The 14532-nt window shown below is 39.1% G+C and overlaps 1 protein-coding gene across 2 annotated transcripts in view; it reads left to right on the top strand.

The window, feature by feature from the left end:
• The window catches only part of agbl1 (AGBL carboxypeptidase 1), a 250858-nt gene that overhangs the window by 162654 nt on the left and 73672 nt on the right, over nt 1-14532 (top strand). For both annotated transcript variants that reach the window (XM_066701926.1, XM_066701925.1), the window contains one exon: nt 10639-10768. In XM_066701926.1, the coding sequence (XP_066558023.1) occupies nt 10639-10768 (130 nt within the window). The remainder of the gene's footprint in view (nt 1-10638; nt 10769-14532) is intronic.

The following is a 14532-nucleotide window of genomic DNA, read 5'->3' as shown; positions in this document are numbered from 1 at the left end:
GTGCGGGCCCTCAGGTGCTATTTGGAACGCACTAAGGACATTTGGCACTCAGACAAACTGTTTGTGTCTTACGGAGCGCAGACACAGGGGCAGGCGCTTTCAAAGCAGCGCCTCTCGTATTGAATTGTAGACACCATTACCATGGCCTACGAGTCTACCAGGACCCCGGTGCCTGATCACCTGGTGGCCCACTTGACTCGAGGCGTTGCCACATCGTTGGCCCTTTTTCAAGGTGCCCCCTTGGCAGACATTTGTGTGGCTGCAGCTTGGGCCTTGCCGCTTACATTTGCCCGGTTCTACAGGTTGGATGTGACGGGACCAGTCCTTTCCATTGGGAACCCGGTTTTGGCTGCAGTCGAGCCCCAGTAGCCTACGGACTCTGGCTCCTGCCTTTCCTCTCCCAGTCTGCCCCTGTAAGTGCTTCCTGAGGGAGCTAGTGAACTGTGTCTTTCCCTTCCACCGGACTATGCCTTCCAGTCGAGCACCCACATGAGCTGCTCCTGGATGTACAGACAGCCCTGTCGATGTGTTCCCAGGGCTTGTCATGCGGCCTACAGGCACGTTGCCTTACGAGGCCGCCCTGTATATAGTTCGTTCATTATAATTGTGTTGCGGTGGTGCATGTGTTTGGCCTGTACCCCGCTCTGTATATTGGTCAGCAGGTCTGTGGCCCGCTCTGGCTGTATTACGCCATAGAGCAGGGGACCGCTGCTGTTGTCCTCCAGCGGAGGGCACTTGAGCTTTTCCATTCCCCCACTGTGTACATAGTTCATTTATATGCACGGTAGAGCTGTAGTTGTCCTGCGTTAGCTGCGCTATTCGACAGGTGTCAACTGCTCCTGTGTTCCACGTGCGGCGCATGAGCCAGCTCCTGCACCCCGTGATGTATATATGTGTATATATGTATTATGTGTTAAACAGCAGGACTGTGGCTCCATTCTAAAATTGCAGAATGGAGTTCACTGCCGCTGTTCCCAGCTGCGGAGGCCGCACAAGTGCTTGATTGCCCGCGCCAGACATTGTGCAAGTAGATTACGGCCTCGCTCCTAGCTGCACTAGTAGAGCTGCCGGCCTTGCTCTTGTAAGCGGAGGGCGTAAGAGTTAACCTCTGTAGCCTTGCTTTGTATATGCTGATTGCAGACAGTTCGCAGGAGAGCGTCCCTTTGGGTCTCCTGAGGTTACTGTCTGGAGTTGTGTTGCCAAGGCCCCCTAGCGGTGCACCTCAGGGCAGTCTCCCTTATCAGCTCGCTGCCTCCTCCCTTGCGATGGTTTTGTTATACAGTAACCCCTCCCCCTTGGGCAGTGCTTCTGACTTGAAAGATAACGATAGGTTGCGTATGCAACCCCGGTTATCTGAAAAAGGAAGCACTGCCCAAGGGTTGCAAGGTTGTGCGGGAGTCCTGGCTCCCGGCAAAAGAGGACGAACCTGCGCTGACGTCACGTTTTATAGAACAGGAAGTGGGATGGGACCTGTTCTGAGTAACGCACGCAGGGGCCATTGGCAGCTTTGATAGCAGCAAAGGGATGGGGGGAAGGTTAGTGGGAGGTTGGTAAGGAAGGGTGGAATTCATAATTTGACTTTATTTCTGTTTGCTCTGTATTTGTCAATGCTACGTTGCTGTTTTACAATGTTACTTTTTCATGTGTGTCAAGCCTGTGATCTTCCTTCATGTCTTCATTACTATTTTATGAGTATTTGTCTTTATACTTTGAGTATGCATATCTTTCGGATTCTTGATCTCGCCTTTGATACTCATGATTAATAATATTAGTAATATTAAACTGTTGTCCTGGAATGCGCGAGGTTTAAATATTCCCAACAAGCGGGTTAGTTGAAGAAAATAGATGTTGCCATGATACAGGAGTCTCATCTCAAACAGCAAGATGTTCATAGATTTGTGAACAAACACTATTACGTGGCCGCGTCTTCTTCTAAACGTAATAAGACGCGTGGGTCCTTGATTTTATTGCAGAGGGCAGAATAGCATTTTTAAAAGCTAGTATTTCGGACAAGAAAATTGCATTTGTCTCGGTTTATGCCCCTACGACATATGATGTTGATTTCTTCAATTCAATTACCAAACTGTTATCAGACCTATCTGACTATAGCTTAATTGTGGGTGCTGATATGAATTCGGTAGTAGATCCAGTGGTAGACAGATCTTCTATGCAGCAGGCCAGTTCCCAACACGCAGCATCTGCAGCTCTACGGAGATTTACACTTGACCTCGGTTTGGTGGATGCATGGCGAGTGTTTAATCCTTCTGCTAAAGAATTCACTTTTTTTTCTTCTAGACATAGGTCTTTCTCTAGGATTGACTTCATCTTCACTTCAAAATCTCTCATCTCACAACTACACGCTGTTGATATTCTACCAATGACTTTATCAGATCATAGCTATATGTACTCTTGTATTGTACTCCCTGATATTCCAAACAAAGCCACCAGATGGCGATTTAACTCCACTTTACTACTATGAATCTTTTCGTACTTCTTTCCAAGCCAAACTTGATGAATTTCTCACATTTAATCGCGGCTCAGTGAGTGACCCTTGCATATTATGGGATGCAGAAGGGAAGGGCTTTATTAGAAACAATGCTACATTATTTTCCTCTAACCTCAACAAATCCCATTTATATAAAATCAAGGAACTTGAAGCCAAGATTACCCTGTTAGATCACTCGCTTAAAAGTTCTTTCTCTAAAACCATTGAACTTGAGTTAGATGTTGCTAGGAGGGATTTAAATGTTTTGCTTAGACGACGTGCAGAGTTCTTTATTCATAGGGCTAGACAGAATTATTATTTAAATAGTAGCAGGCCGAGCCACCTTCTTGTTTTAAGACTTTGCAAAAATGAAAGCTTTGCTAATATTTCTTCTATCAAAAATGCAAGGGGGGATGTAGTCTTTGATCCGGCTCTAATCAATTCTGTATTTCATTGCTTTTATTCTAAACTATATAGCTCTGATATCCAATATGACAGTGGCAAATGTAAACAATTTCTCGAAACTCTTCAGTTGACATGTCTCTCAGAAGGCGAGTCAGCAGACCTGGGAGCTCCAATCTCTTTATCCGAATTAAAAGACGCATTACAAAGTATGAACAAGGGCAGATCGCTGGGGTTTGACGGTATTCCACTTGAGTTTTTTCTCACCTTCTGGGATCAGTTGGGACCTCTACTGCTGGATATGGTGCAGACAGCCTTAGAGATGGGCTCCTTTAGTAGAGATGTTAATACAGCTGTTATTTCACTCTTGCTGAAGAAAGACAAGGATCCTTCTCTTTGTACCAGTTATCACCCCCTGTCCTTGATTAATTTGGATGTTAAACTGTATGCCAAGGTCCTTGCACGTAGACTCGAGATCTATATGACCAAACTAGTTCATTACGATCAAACAGGATTTATTAGAACCAGATTGGTGACAGATAATGTTCGACGTCTCCGACATATAGTCCATACTGCCATGGACACCAAAACTTCATGTGCAGTTTTTTCTTTGGATGCTGAAGAAGGCTTTCGACCGCGTAGAATGGGACTATCTCTGGTCTGTGTTGGAACAAATGGGATTGGGCATTGACTTCATTAAAATGATAAAAATGTTATATGCCAATCCTTCTGCGATGGTGCTTTCGGGTACCAAGTGTTCCCCACAGTTTTCGATCTCTAGAGGAACTCGGCAGGGATGCTCTCTCTCTCCACTTCTGTTTGCCCTATCCTTGGAGCCCCTCGCACAGGCAATCCGACAATCTGTTAATTTTGTTCCTATTAGTATCAAAAACACTCAACATCACATTTTACTTTATACTGATGATATACTGTTATTTTTTGAAAATATTCCATAATCATTACCTACTGTACTTGCTCTCTTCAGTGACTTTAGTGCAGGATATAAGATTAATTGGTCTAAATCAGCTTTGCTGCCTTTAAATGCTGGATTGACGGATATGACTTTACCTGCTAACATACCTGTGGTTAAGCATTTTAGATACCTCGGGGGGGGGGGGAAATGTACCCATTGTTACACACTACTGTACTATCTAACTTCAAGAAAGTATTTGGAAAAATTGAGACAGATTTGAACAGATGAATGCAACTTCCTAACACGCTGCAAGCCCGTATTGCCACAATTAAGATGAATGTTTTGCCACGTGTCAACTTTTTCAGCTCGATGCTTCCACTCCCACCCCCTCCTGGATATTGGATTAAATTGCACTCTGTAATTTCAAAATTTCTGTGGAACGGTAAACGGCCAGGTCTTAAACCCCATATTTTGCATCGTGAAAGATCATCAGGAGGATTATCTCTTCCAAATTTCAAATTTTATTTTTGGTCATTTGTGCTGCGTCCGGCTACAGTATGGCTGGAGGCTGATGCTCCTGTCTCTTGGCGACAACTAGAAGAGAACCTAGTCTTCCCTTACAAATTACAAGACCTGCTTTATTCTGGTGTTTCCCTCAGACAATGTAAATTGCGATTTGGTCCTACTATTTCTCATTTGATCACAGTGTGGCGTCTGGTGGAAAGACATATTAAAGTTGGAACCAAGTGATATTCACATTCTCCCATTTTTCACAATACTGCTCTGTTATCTGGGGGTCGCCCCTTTACTTTTCCTCAATGGTCTAATAACGGTATTCACATTCTGGCAGAGGTTATGAAAGACAACTATCTTTGCGCATTCCAGGACCTCCAATCACAATATAACTTGCCTGGTACTTCTTTTTTTTATTATTTACGCTTTCGTTCTGCAATGCGTGCTTATGGTGTTCCTTGGGGCTCAGAACTACCGTCTCATCCTCTGCACAATATTTTAAACGTGAGGGGTAGAACATCTGGTATGGTTTCTGCTCTCTATACTCTTCTGCTGAGAGCCTCGTATAAACCACTAACGATTAACGGCATCTGGAATAAAGACTTTCCCCACAATGGTCAGGATATTTCTTGGAATACTGTCTGGAACAATTTGAGTTGTGCTTCCAAAAATCCTAATCATCGGTTAATCCATTTTAACTTCATCCACAGAATATACTTGACTCCTCGGAGACGATTTCTAATGGGACTCAGGGAGCAACAGGCACCTTTTTTCATATGGTATGGGAATGTCCAGGTGTGGCTATATTTTGGCATAGGGTTTGCTCAACTCTGTCCAATGTTCTGGGGAAAAATATTCCCTATTCTCCGCAGATCCTTTTGTTAAATGATGACTCAGAGCTTGATTTATCTATACAGGAGAAACGAATTTGGCTAGCTCTCATAACTGCTGCAAAAAGAATGATTGCACTGTGTTGGCAGCCTCCGCACGCCCTTCCTTTGCATCAGTGGACCCTTGCTTTTCTTGATGTCGTTCATTTGGAGCTCTCTATCGCTAGAATGCATGGAGCCAGGGAGGAGACTGTGCACGGCTGGGCAACGGCAGCAGACAATATTAAAACATTATTAAACCCATCCTACTAATTACCACTTCTCTGAACTAGACCACAGGGGTTCTCTGTGGTCTGGGGAGGGGCGGTCTGTCACCTTTGGCGGGATGGAGTTGGGGGTTGGGGGGAATGGGACTGATGCTCTGTACTTTTTTTTTTTCTTTTTTTTTTAATTTATTGTCTCCCAAAAATAAATACAAATTTGATCACAAAAAAAAAGAAATAACACATTTCTTCTAAGACAGAAATGTAACAATACCTTTGTGAATCATGAATCTATGTATTAAGCCTTTTGCACTGGAAACAATACTGAATGCTTTATGTATACAGACAATCATGTTTTATTTTTGCTTCCTTTAGCATATACTGATTCGGACATGTCATGTGACAGCACAGACATTTCATTATTGCTCAGAATTAGGCTTATGTACACATACTACTTTGCCATTATTAGAACAACTTATCCAAAACAAATATGAATAACATCATATGATATTGATAATTACACCGATCAGCCATAACATTATGACCACTGACAGGTGAAGACAAAATCATGAAGGGCATCGGCCACATCAAACCAGAGGAGCTTTTCCAGATCAGCAGGGACACACGCACCCGGGGACACAAATGGAAATTGGGCTTCAAGGCATTCAAAACGGAAAACAGGAGACACTTCTTCACAAAGAGAGTCGTCACAATCTGGAACAAACTCCCCAACATAGATGCTGAAAATTTGAGAACATTAAAAAATAGGCTGGATAGGATCCTTGGATCACTCGGTTATTAATGGACACCAAACGAGCACGATGGGTTGAATGGCCTCCTCTCATTTGTAAACTTTCTTATGTTCTTATGTTCTTAAGTGAATAACACTGATAATCTCGTTATCATGGCACCTGTCAGTGGGTGGGATATATTAGGCAGCAAGTGAACATTTTGTCCTCAAAGTTGATGTGTTAGAAGCAGGAAAAATTGGCAAGCGTAAGGATCTGAGCGACTTTGTCAAGGGCCAAATTGTGATGGCTAGACGACTGGGTCACAGCATCTCCAAAACTGCAGCTCTTGTGGGGTGTTCCCGGTCTGCAGTGGTCAGTACCTATCAAAAGTGGTCCAAGGAAGGAAAAGCGTTGAACCGGCGACAGGGTCATGGGCGGCCAAGGCTCATTGATGCACGTGGGGAGCAAAGGCTCCCCTGTGGGTCCGATCCAGCAGACGAGCTACTGTAGCTCAAATTGCTGAAAAAGTTCATGCTGGTTCTGATAGAAAGGTGTCAGAACACACAGTGCATCGCAGTTTGTTGCGTATGGGGCTGCGTAGCTGCAGATCAGTCAGGGTGCCCATGCTGACCCCTGTCCACTGCTGAAAACGCCTACAATGGGCACGTGAGCATCAGAACTGGACCACGGAGCAATGGAGGAAGGTGGCCTGGTCTGATGAATCACGAGTTCAAGGTGTTGACTTGACCTCCAAATTCCCCAGATCTCAATCCAATCGAGCATCTGTGGGATGTGCTGGACAAACAAGTCCGATCCATGGAGGCCCCACCTCGCAACTTACAGGACTTAAAGGATCTGCTGCTAACGTCTTGGTGCCAGATACCACAGCACACCTTCAGAGGTCTAGTGGAGTCCATGCCTCGATAGGTCAGGGCTGTTTTGGCGGCAAAAGGGGGACCTACACAATATTAGGCAGGTGGTCATAATGTTATGGCTGATCGGTGTATATATATTATATTATATTATAATGATATTATGAATGATTATTATTTCTATATCTTCTTCTTTATGGCAGCATTTCTTTTTTTTAATTGTTTTAACTGCAAGCCCTCTGCATCATAGACAGATAGGGGTGGCTTACTCTTTCATCATCTCTGTCCAACATAACACCCCATATAAACCCATTAATTATATAAGAATTATATATTTTATAGCACAACATCTCTTTTCAGTGCATTCCATAATGTTGAAATAAACCCTCCCATTATTACATTTTAAATAAACTACATTCCTTCTCTAAAATAAGCTCACATTTAAATGGGAAGCAGAACTGTCATGACTACAAATGCATGAGAGATATGTTGTGTTCAGTTTGCATGTTATTTTCCCATTAAAAAAAAATGTTAATTAGTTTTTTCCTATACAAATACCTATCCCCACAAATAATTACTTGGAGTTAAAAAAGTATTACCCTCATTTTATTCTTTAGAGCTATGATTGCTCCCTTAATGCAAAGGTCACATGTCTCTTATTTTACTGGCCTTTTAAATAACTAAAGAATATAAACTTGTTAAAGGAGTTTGTTTCAACAAAGTTACTGAACTTTAAAGTTACCTTGATATGGTCATACTTTTGTTAATTCTTCTTAATTTTTTATAATCTCAAATAGAATTGCAGATGCCTTTAATTTTACAATGCAAGATTATACCATTTTCTTTTTCTATCCCAGAATATCTGGTCTTAAAATGGAGCACCTTTCCATTTTAAGTAATAAACCAGTTAAACACAGTGTTGGCATGAGAATAATGAAAGCAATGAGTTTTTCCTTCTCGTTTAATACAGAGTAATTAATTATGCAATATTGTGCAATAATCAGAGATGCTTGGCCATAATGAAGAATCAATTATTCTGACAGTATTTTCCATTGCCACCAATAAATCAAAAACAATAACTTCTTGTGAGAAAGGAACAATATATGATTATTTAATATTGCTTGAAGTCATATCTTAATTAAAGCTTTAAAGTTATAAAATTGATCGCCAACTGTCCATGGGTAATGTACTATACATGTCACTATGCACTTTTTCAAAATTTTAGTAACATTACATTTTAAGCTACACATACTAAATAGTGGATTACTGATTTCTATAAAGCCTTGCCCCAACTTTGGCAGAGAGCACTATCTAAGTGTTATCTTTATAGATGATTCTACCATACCCTGACCCCTAGCTCACCTGCAACAGGAGATAATGTTAGCATCCCATGATGCTGGGTGCTGGATTGACCCAGGACATGTCTGTATGTTATCTTTTCTATTAAGCCAGTTATATCAAGGTAGCTAAATAACTTTTGCTTTTTGTTGCTGAAAGAAAATTGGATTTTCTGAAATCAGCAAAATAAATCTTGATATTTTACTTAAAGAAGTTATTTTAGTTTATGCATATTTGTTCTAGTTCTTTCAGAGTCAGCACTGCTATTCAGTGCCTGACTGAATCTCTGCCACTGTGATTCATTGGAAAAAGTGCACAGACATGAAATTGAGACATTCATCAGTGCAAGATGGAGATACGAAACAGGTAAAACTTACTACTGCAACTGAAAGCAAAATATGTCGGTTACCTCTGGTACTGGCATACAAACCATGCAATTGCGTGGGGCCCTAAGGGGCTAGGGGGCCCCTTGATGCCTAGTACCAGTGTTATATCACAAGCTGAATTGTAACTTGCAACAAATTACTTAATTGTTCAGGTAAAAATAATTTATTTTTAATACCGCCTTTTATTTTTAATGTAGCTGTGGTGAAGCCTCTCTGTTTGGTGCTGTGGCGAGGTCTCTGCAGTGTGGCATGTGAGACATGGGTTCAAATTCCGCTGCTGTTCAATGAGCAGTGCTGTGAGAATAAAGTTTCATTATAATTTAGAATCCTCATAGCCTATTATACCAGAAAATACATTAGGGCATTTTTTTTATTTATTTTTTAACATTGTGGGATATTTTTGTTTCAGTATTTAGTATTGTTATGCTAAGAAGTGTGTTTGTATTCAATACTCTGAAGTCACACGAATCAGGCCAAAGTTTGAGCATTCATTGACTCAATGGTCAGATTCCTTGCAGAATGACAAAAGTCTGCACAACATGAATGCACCCCATGTCAACAAGCCGACAGAGTGATGCTGGTAGTTCTATAGTTTCTATAGGAAGCCTGATAAGGTACAACCATGTAGCCGGAGTTATCGATAAAAAGGGGTGAGATTAAACAGTTGAAAAAACTACAACAGCTGTAACTGTAGGATTATTTAAAGGCTGTTTTGGAATCATAGGATATTTAGAAGTATTTGATTTAAATCAAACGAGACAGTAAGTGATCAGTTTTTATTTATGTAGCTACTGAATTGAATACGTACTTTATCTGTTATTTATTGTTTTTAGCACAGCTTAAGTATTTCCAGTATGATTTCCAAAAGAGAACTTGTTGATGACAATCTTTTGTCGGTGACCTTATTGTTTGTGATTAAAAGCTTTTGTCATGACAGGTAGAGGTGGAGGGGCCTCTAAACTGATCTTTGATTGGGGAACCAAAATTGACAAACACGCCCCTGGCTAGAAGGGACAGACATTTATAAAAATATGGATAGGGCGTAGATTTGGTTTGAACATTGGGGGGGGGGTTGAAGTGTGGGTATGTTTCCTGATATTTTTTTATCAGAAAAATAATAAATACATGTAAAAATCATATTTGTTATATGTACAGTGTTATTGAATAATATATATCTATTTGTCTGTCTCTCTGCTTATCTATCTATCTATCTATCTATCTGCTTTATCTATCTATATATCTATCTGTTAGCATTTATGATCAAATGTTTGTTTGAATAAATTAATGCACACTGTAACTGATTACAAATTCAACTCAGATTTAAATCATTTATTTTGAGATTTTTACATGCCGCTGTAATGCACTGTAATCCTTTTGAAATGGAAACACATACAGTAGTCAGCTCTTGCACAACTGTACATTTGGGATTAGGATACACTAACATTTAGTCAAATTACAAAATATTATCATACCTTCTCAGTACATATTTTAGTCTTTTTGCTGTCCGTCTTTGACCAGCAATTTAAAATAGTCTGCTGGGCAGTGCTTCTCTTCATTTTCAGAGCTGCTACCTGTGCTCCCCAATCTGCAGTCAAAGCGCTCTGCTATGTGTTGAGGAAAGTGCGAATGTTTGCGAAGGAAAATTGGGCATTACCAATTTGTGCAATGGAGGGGGACTTAAGTATTTTTGTCTGATTTATTATGACAAACTCACATTCAATTAGGAACAAAAATATTGCTACAAAATAAATAAATTCTACATATTTTTCATGTGATCATGATACAAATATTGGGGGGGGTTGTAATTGCTAGATTAGAATATTGGGGGGGTTACCTCCCCCCTATCCCCCCCACAAAGTACGCCCCTGGATCAGGTTGAAGACATGCTTTTTTCTGGAATTGCAGGCATCGCTGTTCCCTGAGTGGAGAAGACCTCAACAGGCAATGGTTAAAGCCGAACGCCAGCCTCAACCCCACAATCTACCACACCAAGGGCTTCCTTTACTACCTCAACAGCATTGGGAGAGCACCACTGGTAAGAATGCAACTCTCTGTGGCTAGAGGGCTTAAAGTGTTTTAACATAGATATGTATAAAAAAAAGGATTCTTAAAGTTCAAATAAAATGTGAATTATAAATTAAATAAAAACATACCATCCGGTACATATACAAATAATAGTTACATTATTTTTGTAATTAAACAGAACAACCCTAACAATCTGGAGAATATAAACACACATCACATAAATTAGGATGCCATAATTTTTTTTGAAGCCATCTATTAATATTAATATTAATGTTATCTATTAATAACATTTTTTTTTCATGGACAAGACCATGAAAACCAGCCAACTGAAGATAATTCTATTGTATGACCTACCTTCTACAATACAACTGTTTCCTGAAAAGGGCAGTAGTTGGGAGCAGTAGGAACAAACATTGGAAAAACAGCTATGCACCTAGTACCTAGCAAGTAAACACTGCTTTAAAATGAACAAACAAAAAAATAACTGAATGGAACATATATGACTGGAGGAGACAGAAAATTGTTGTTGATTGCAAAATTACAAAAATACATCAAACAAAGCAGTAATAAATACTTGTATACTATACTAATACTAATAAGTACTATATAAATAGAAAACAAATAAAAAAGTCTCATAATATATTTTTTTTCCATGGTTAAAGTTCTAAATTAAAGCATTATATTTTGAACTGAGACTTTCACATAAACACAACCTTAGATCGGTGAAAAGATTTATAGTATTCCCTTTCCATGGAAGTTTTTCCTACTGACATGCATATGAACATGCAAACTGTTTTCACTGATTCTCCCCCCAAAAACTGTATCAATTGATCAGTTGAAAACTATTTCAAACTCACTCTTTTACTGTTTTCTCTCTGTTGAAAATATATAATTGATGAATAGATATAGTTTCATGCAGTGTTTCCAACCAGTGTGCAGTAGCACACTAGTGTGGCATCATGAATGAACATGTCTGCCATGGAGTCACACATAAAATAATAGCTAAATCATTAAATATAAAGAAACTTCTCGATTATTTAATTAAAATAAGTTCCTGCCATTAGATATCTAATTAAATGTGCATCAAGTATGGGCTCAAATTAGCGCCATAAGTATTGCATTAAAAAAAAAAATATTGTAAACAAAAAAAGAAACGAGAAAAAATTGATGTTGAGATCAAAAATAAAAAATCTAATGCAAAATGTATAGAATTGTAAACAAAAAAATGTATCGAAAGAAAAAAAAAAACTTGAAAGCAAAAAATGTTAAATCGAGAGCAAAACTCTGACGCGCTCGCCTGCAGTTCCTGTCTTTGCTTGCGATGCTGCAATCTTTGCTTTTGCCGCCAGTTTCTTTGCTTTCGGGATTTACAGGGAGGCGTGGATCCTGGGTCTCCATTGGCCCAGCAGGTTTGAGTGACGGTTCTTCCTAACCCAATCAGTGAGCAGGGTGGGCTGGTCTGGGTGATCTCTGTGTGGGATGGGAAATCGATTGTCTCGGTTTCAACAGCATATTTTAACAGCACACTCTGTAAATGTACATCTTTTGGTACCCAGCAGATGCTCTCAGATAACTGTAAATGGCCTTTCAGATAGATTACTGATAGTGTACCTGAAGTTATTAGAGCTGTATATGTTTTTATCTTTCTAGCAGTGTGTCTTGGGCAGAACACATGACTCATTTTGAGACTGTAAAACCTTTTCAGTTTAATTTCCTCAATGAAAGTCAGCTATCATTTTTGGTTTCAGATTTAAACATGGTGAAATATTCTAAAGCCATTTTTAAACTGTAGAAATGTACCTAATTTGGGGACAATTTCAACTCTTTAACCTCACCTGTATTTTCCCGAAAAAGACATAAAAACTATTTTTGAATGCACTACTTTTTGCTGAAAAGTAATTATTCAAAGAGGAGATATACCAATTACAATGTATAATTCTTATAGATTTCAACTTCTTTAATCTACACATTTCTTGAATATTGAGCTGTAATTACTCATTTTACAGATTAGGTGAACACACAATGGCACTACTCTAGGACAGCATGAAAAACATCAGAAAATACACTTTCATGTTATGTAACTTTTTCTTTTCAATTATAATTCAACTGCTATGTCCTAGATGTCCCTGCAGCCTCCCCAGTTATAGTAACAGAATTCACAATTAAGAAATCAACAAAATGCACAAAGTGCAAAATGCTTTTTATTGAGCTAATGCATGCAAAAATATACACCTGGTACTTTGTACAGCGATTAATATAATTTTGCACAACTTGTAATTTATCTTTAATTCACACTTAAATGTCAACAATAGACTAAAATTTATCAGCATATATACCAATAATAAAAAGCCGAGATTGACAACAACTGTTGTCAATGACCTCTTCCTATAAATGTAAAAACATAGGGAAAAGAAAGCTATGAAGCTGACAGATTGACAAGATATCATTTGTGCTAATATAAAATATATAGTGTTAGGTGCATAAATATTTGGACAGTGACACAATTGTCATAATTTTGGCTCTGTACACCACCACAATGGATTTGGAAGGAAACACTGAAGATGTGATTGAAGTGTAGACTTTGATCATTTGAGTGTACTTACATCCAAATTGCATCCAAACATAATCATGAATTAAATTGTGAGTTTAGCCTTAAATAGCATGTCGCATAAAACACAAGGCATTAATCATTAGGTCCGATCATCTTCAAAAGACACATACTGAAAGCAAATAAACGGTTACGAAATCAAAACTACTGGACATATTATATACATACAAACAATTTAAGTATGTGTATATCAGTCATATTCGTTCATTTTTTGTATTGTTTTGTTGTATTTTTTACTTGCCTCCCATCATTATATGATATGCCTTGTACTAGGTGTGCATCTTATTTTCCAATGCCTGTTCCTAGCTCTGCCACCTACTGCACTTTTCAGGAAACCGTTGTTGTACTGCTATTAGTATTATAGATAGTACTGTACAAGAGTAGGGTGATAATGTTTATAAAAAGAGAGAAATGTAACTATTATCTGAATATATACATGTTTTTTAATTACATTTCTGCTTTTATTGACCTTGAAGACATGTTGACTAAACACATGGAAAATCCTATTCTGTATGGTGCTGTGCAGGGTGGGGCACAAAATGGCTGCCCTGAAGGGCAATGCATGCCCTGGGGGACAAATAAGCTCTTGGGAGCACCTGACCTGGAGGACTCCCCTGATTGGCCAGACAATCACTAGCAATTAAACTTTGTTTTTTGGAAAACTTTTGGGACTTGGACTTTGGATTTGAGATTTGGATTGGTTGTCATGTGTTCGTCTTTTTATTACTATATGTGCTTTAGAGAGGGACCTGTTTTCACAGTTTTAGGTAGGCTCAAAGAGGAGCTACGCTTTTGTTTGGTGTTTGTTTTGCTCATTTCTGCACTTTATGAAAAAATATCACCTGCTTTCACCATATGTCTGCCTTTGTGTAGCCTAGACCTCACCTATATAATGAGACCAGCATCATGTCCATCTCACCATGGTGCCATATGTTGTTAAATAAATGTCACATGTTCCTAATGCACAAGACAAGGCTGCTAATATATCAGCTTTTAAACATTATATATATATATATATATATATATATATAGATCTTTACATCTTAATGTAGTGCCTGTATGTGTTGTGTGTTCTTGTCTATATTGTCAGATATTTTCTTAAACTCCTTATTACTTCTTCTACTGCTTTATATATTTCTTGGAGCCACTTTCTTCCATACATTATC

This window comes from Amia ocellicauda, chromosome 4 (assembly GCF_036373705.1).
Source record: "Amia ocellicauda isolate fAmiCal2 chromosome 4, fAmiCal2.hap1, whole genome shotgun sequence".
NCBI classification, from domain to species: Eukaryota; Metazoa; Chordata; class Actinopteri; order Amiiformes; family Amiidae; genus Amia; species Amia ocellicauda.
The sequence above is the reverse complement of the archived record's forward strand: the minus strand, read 5'-3'. Positions and strand labels throughout refer to the sequence as shown.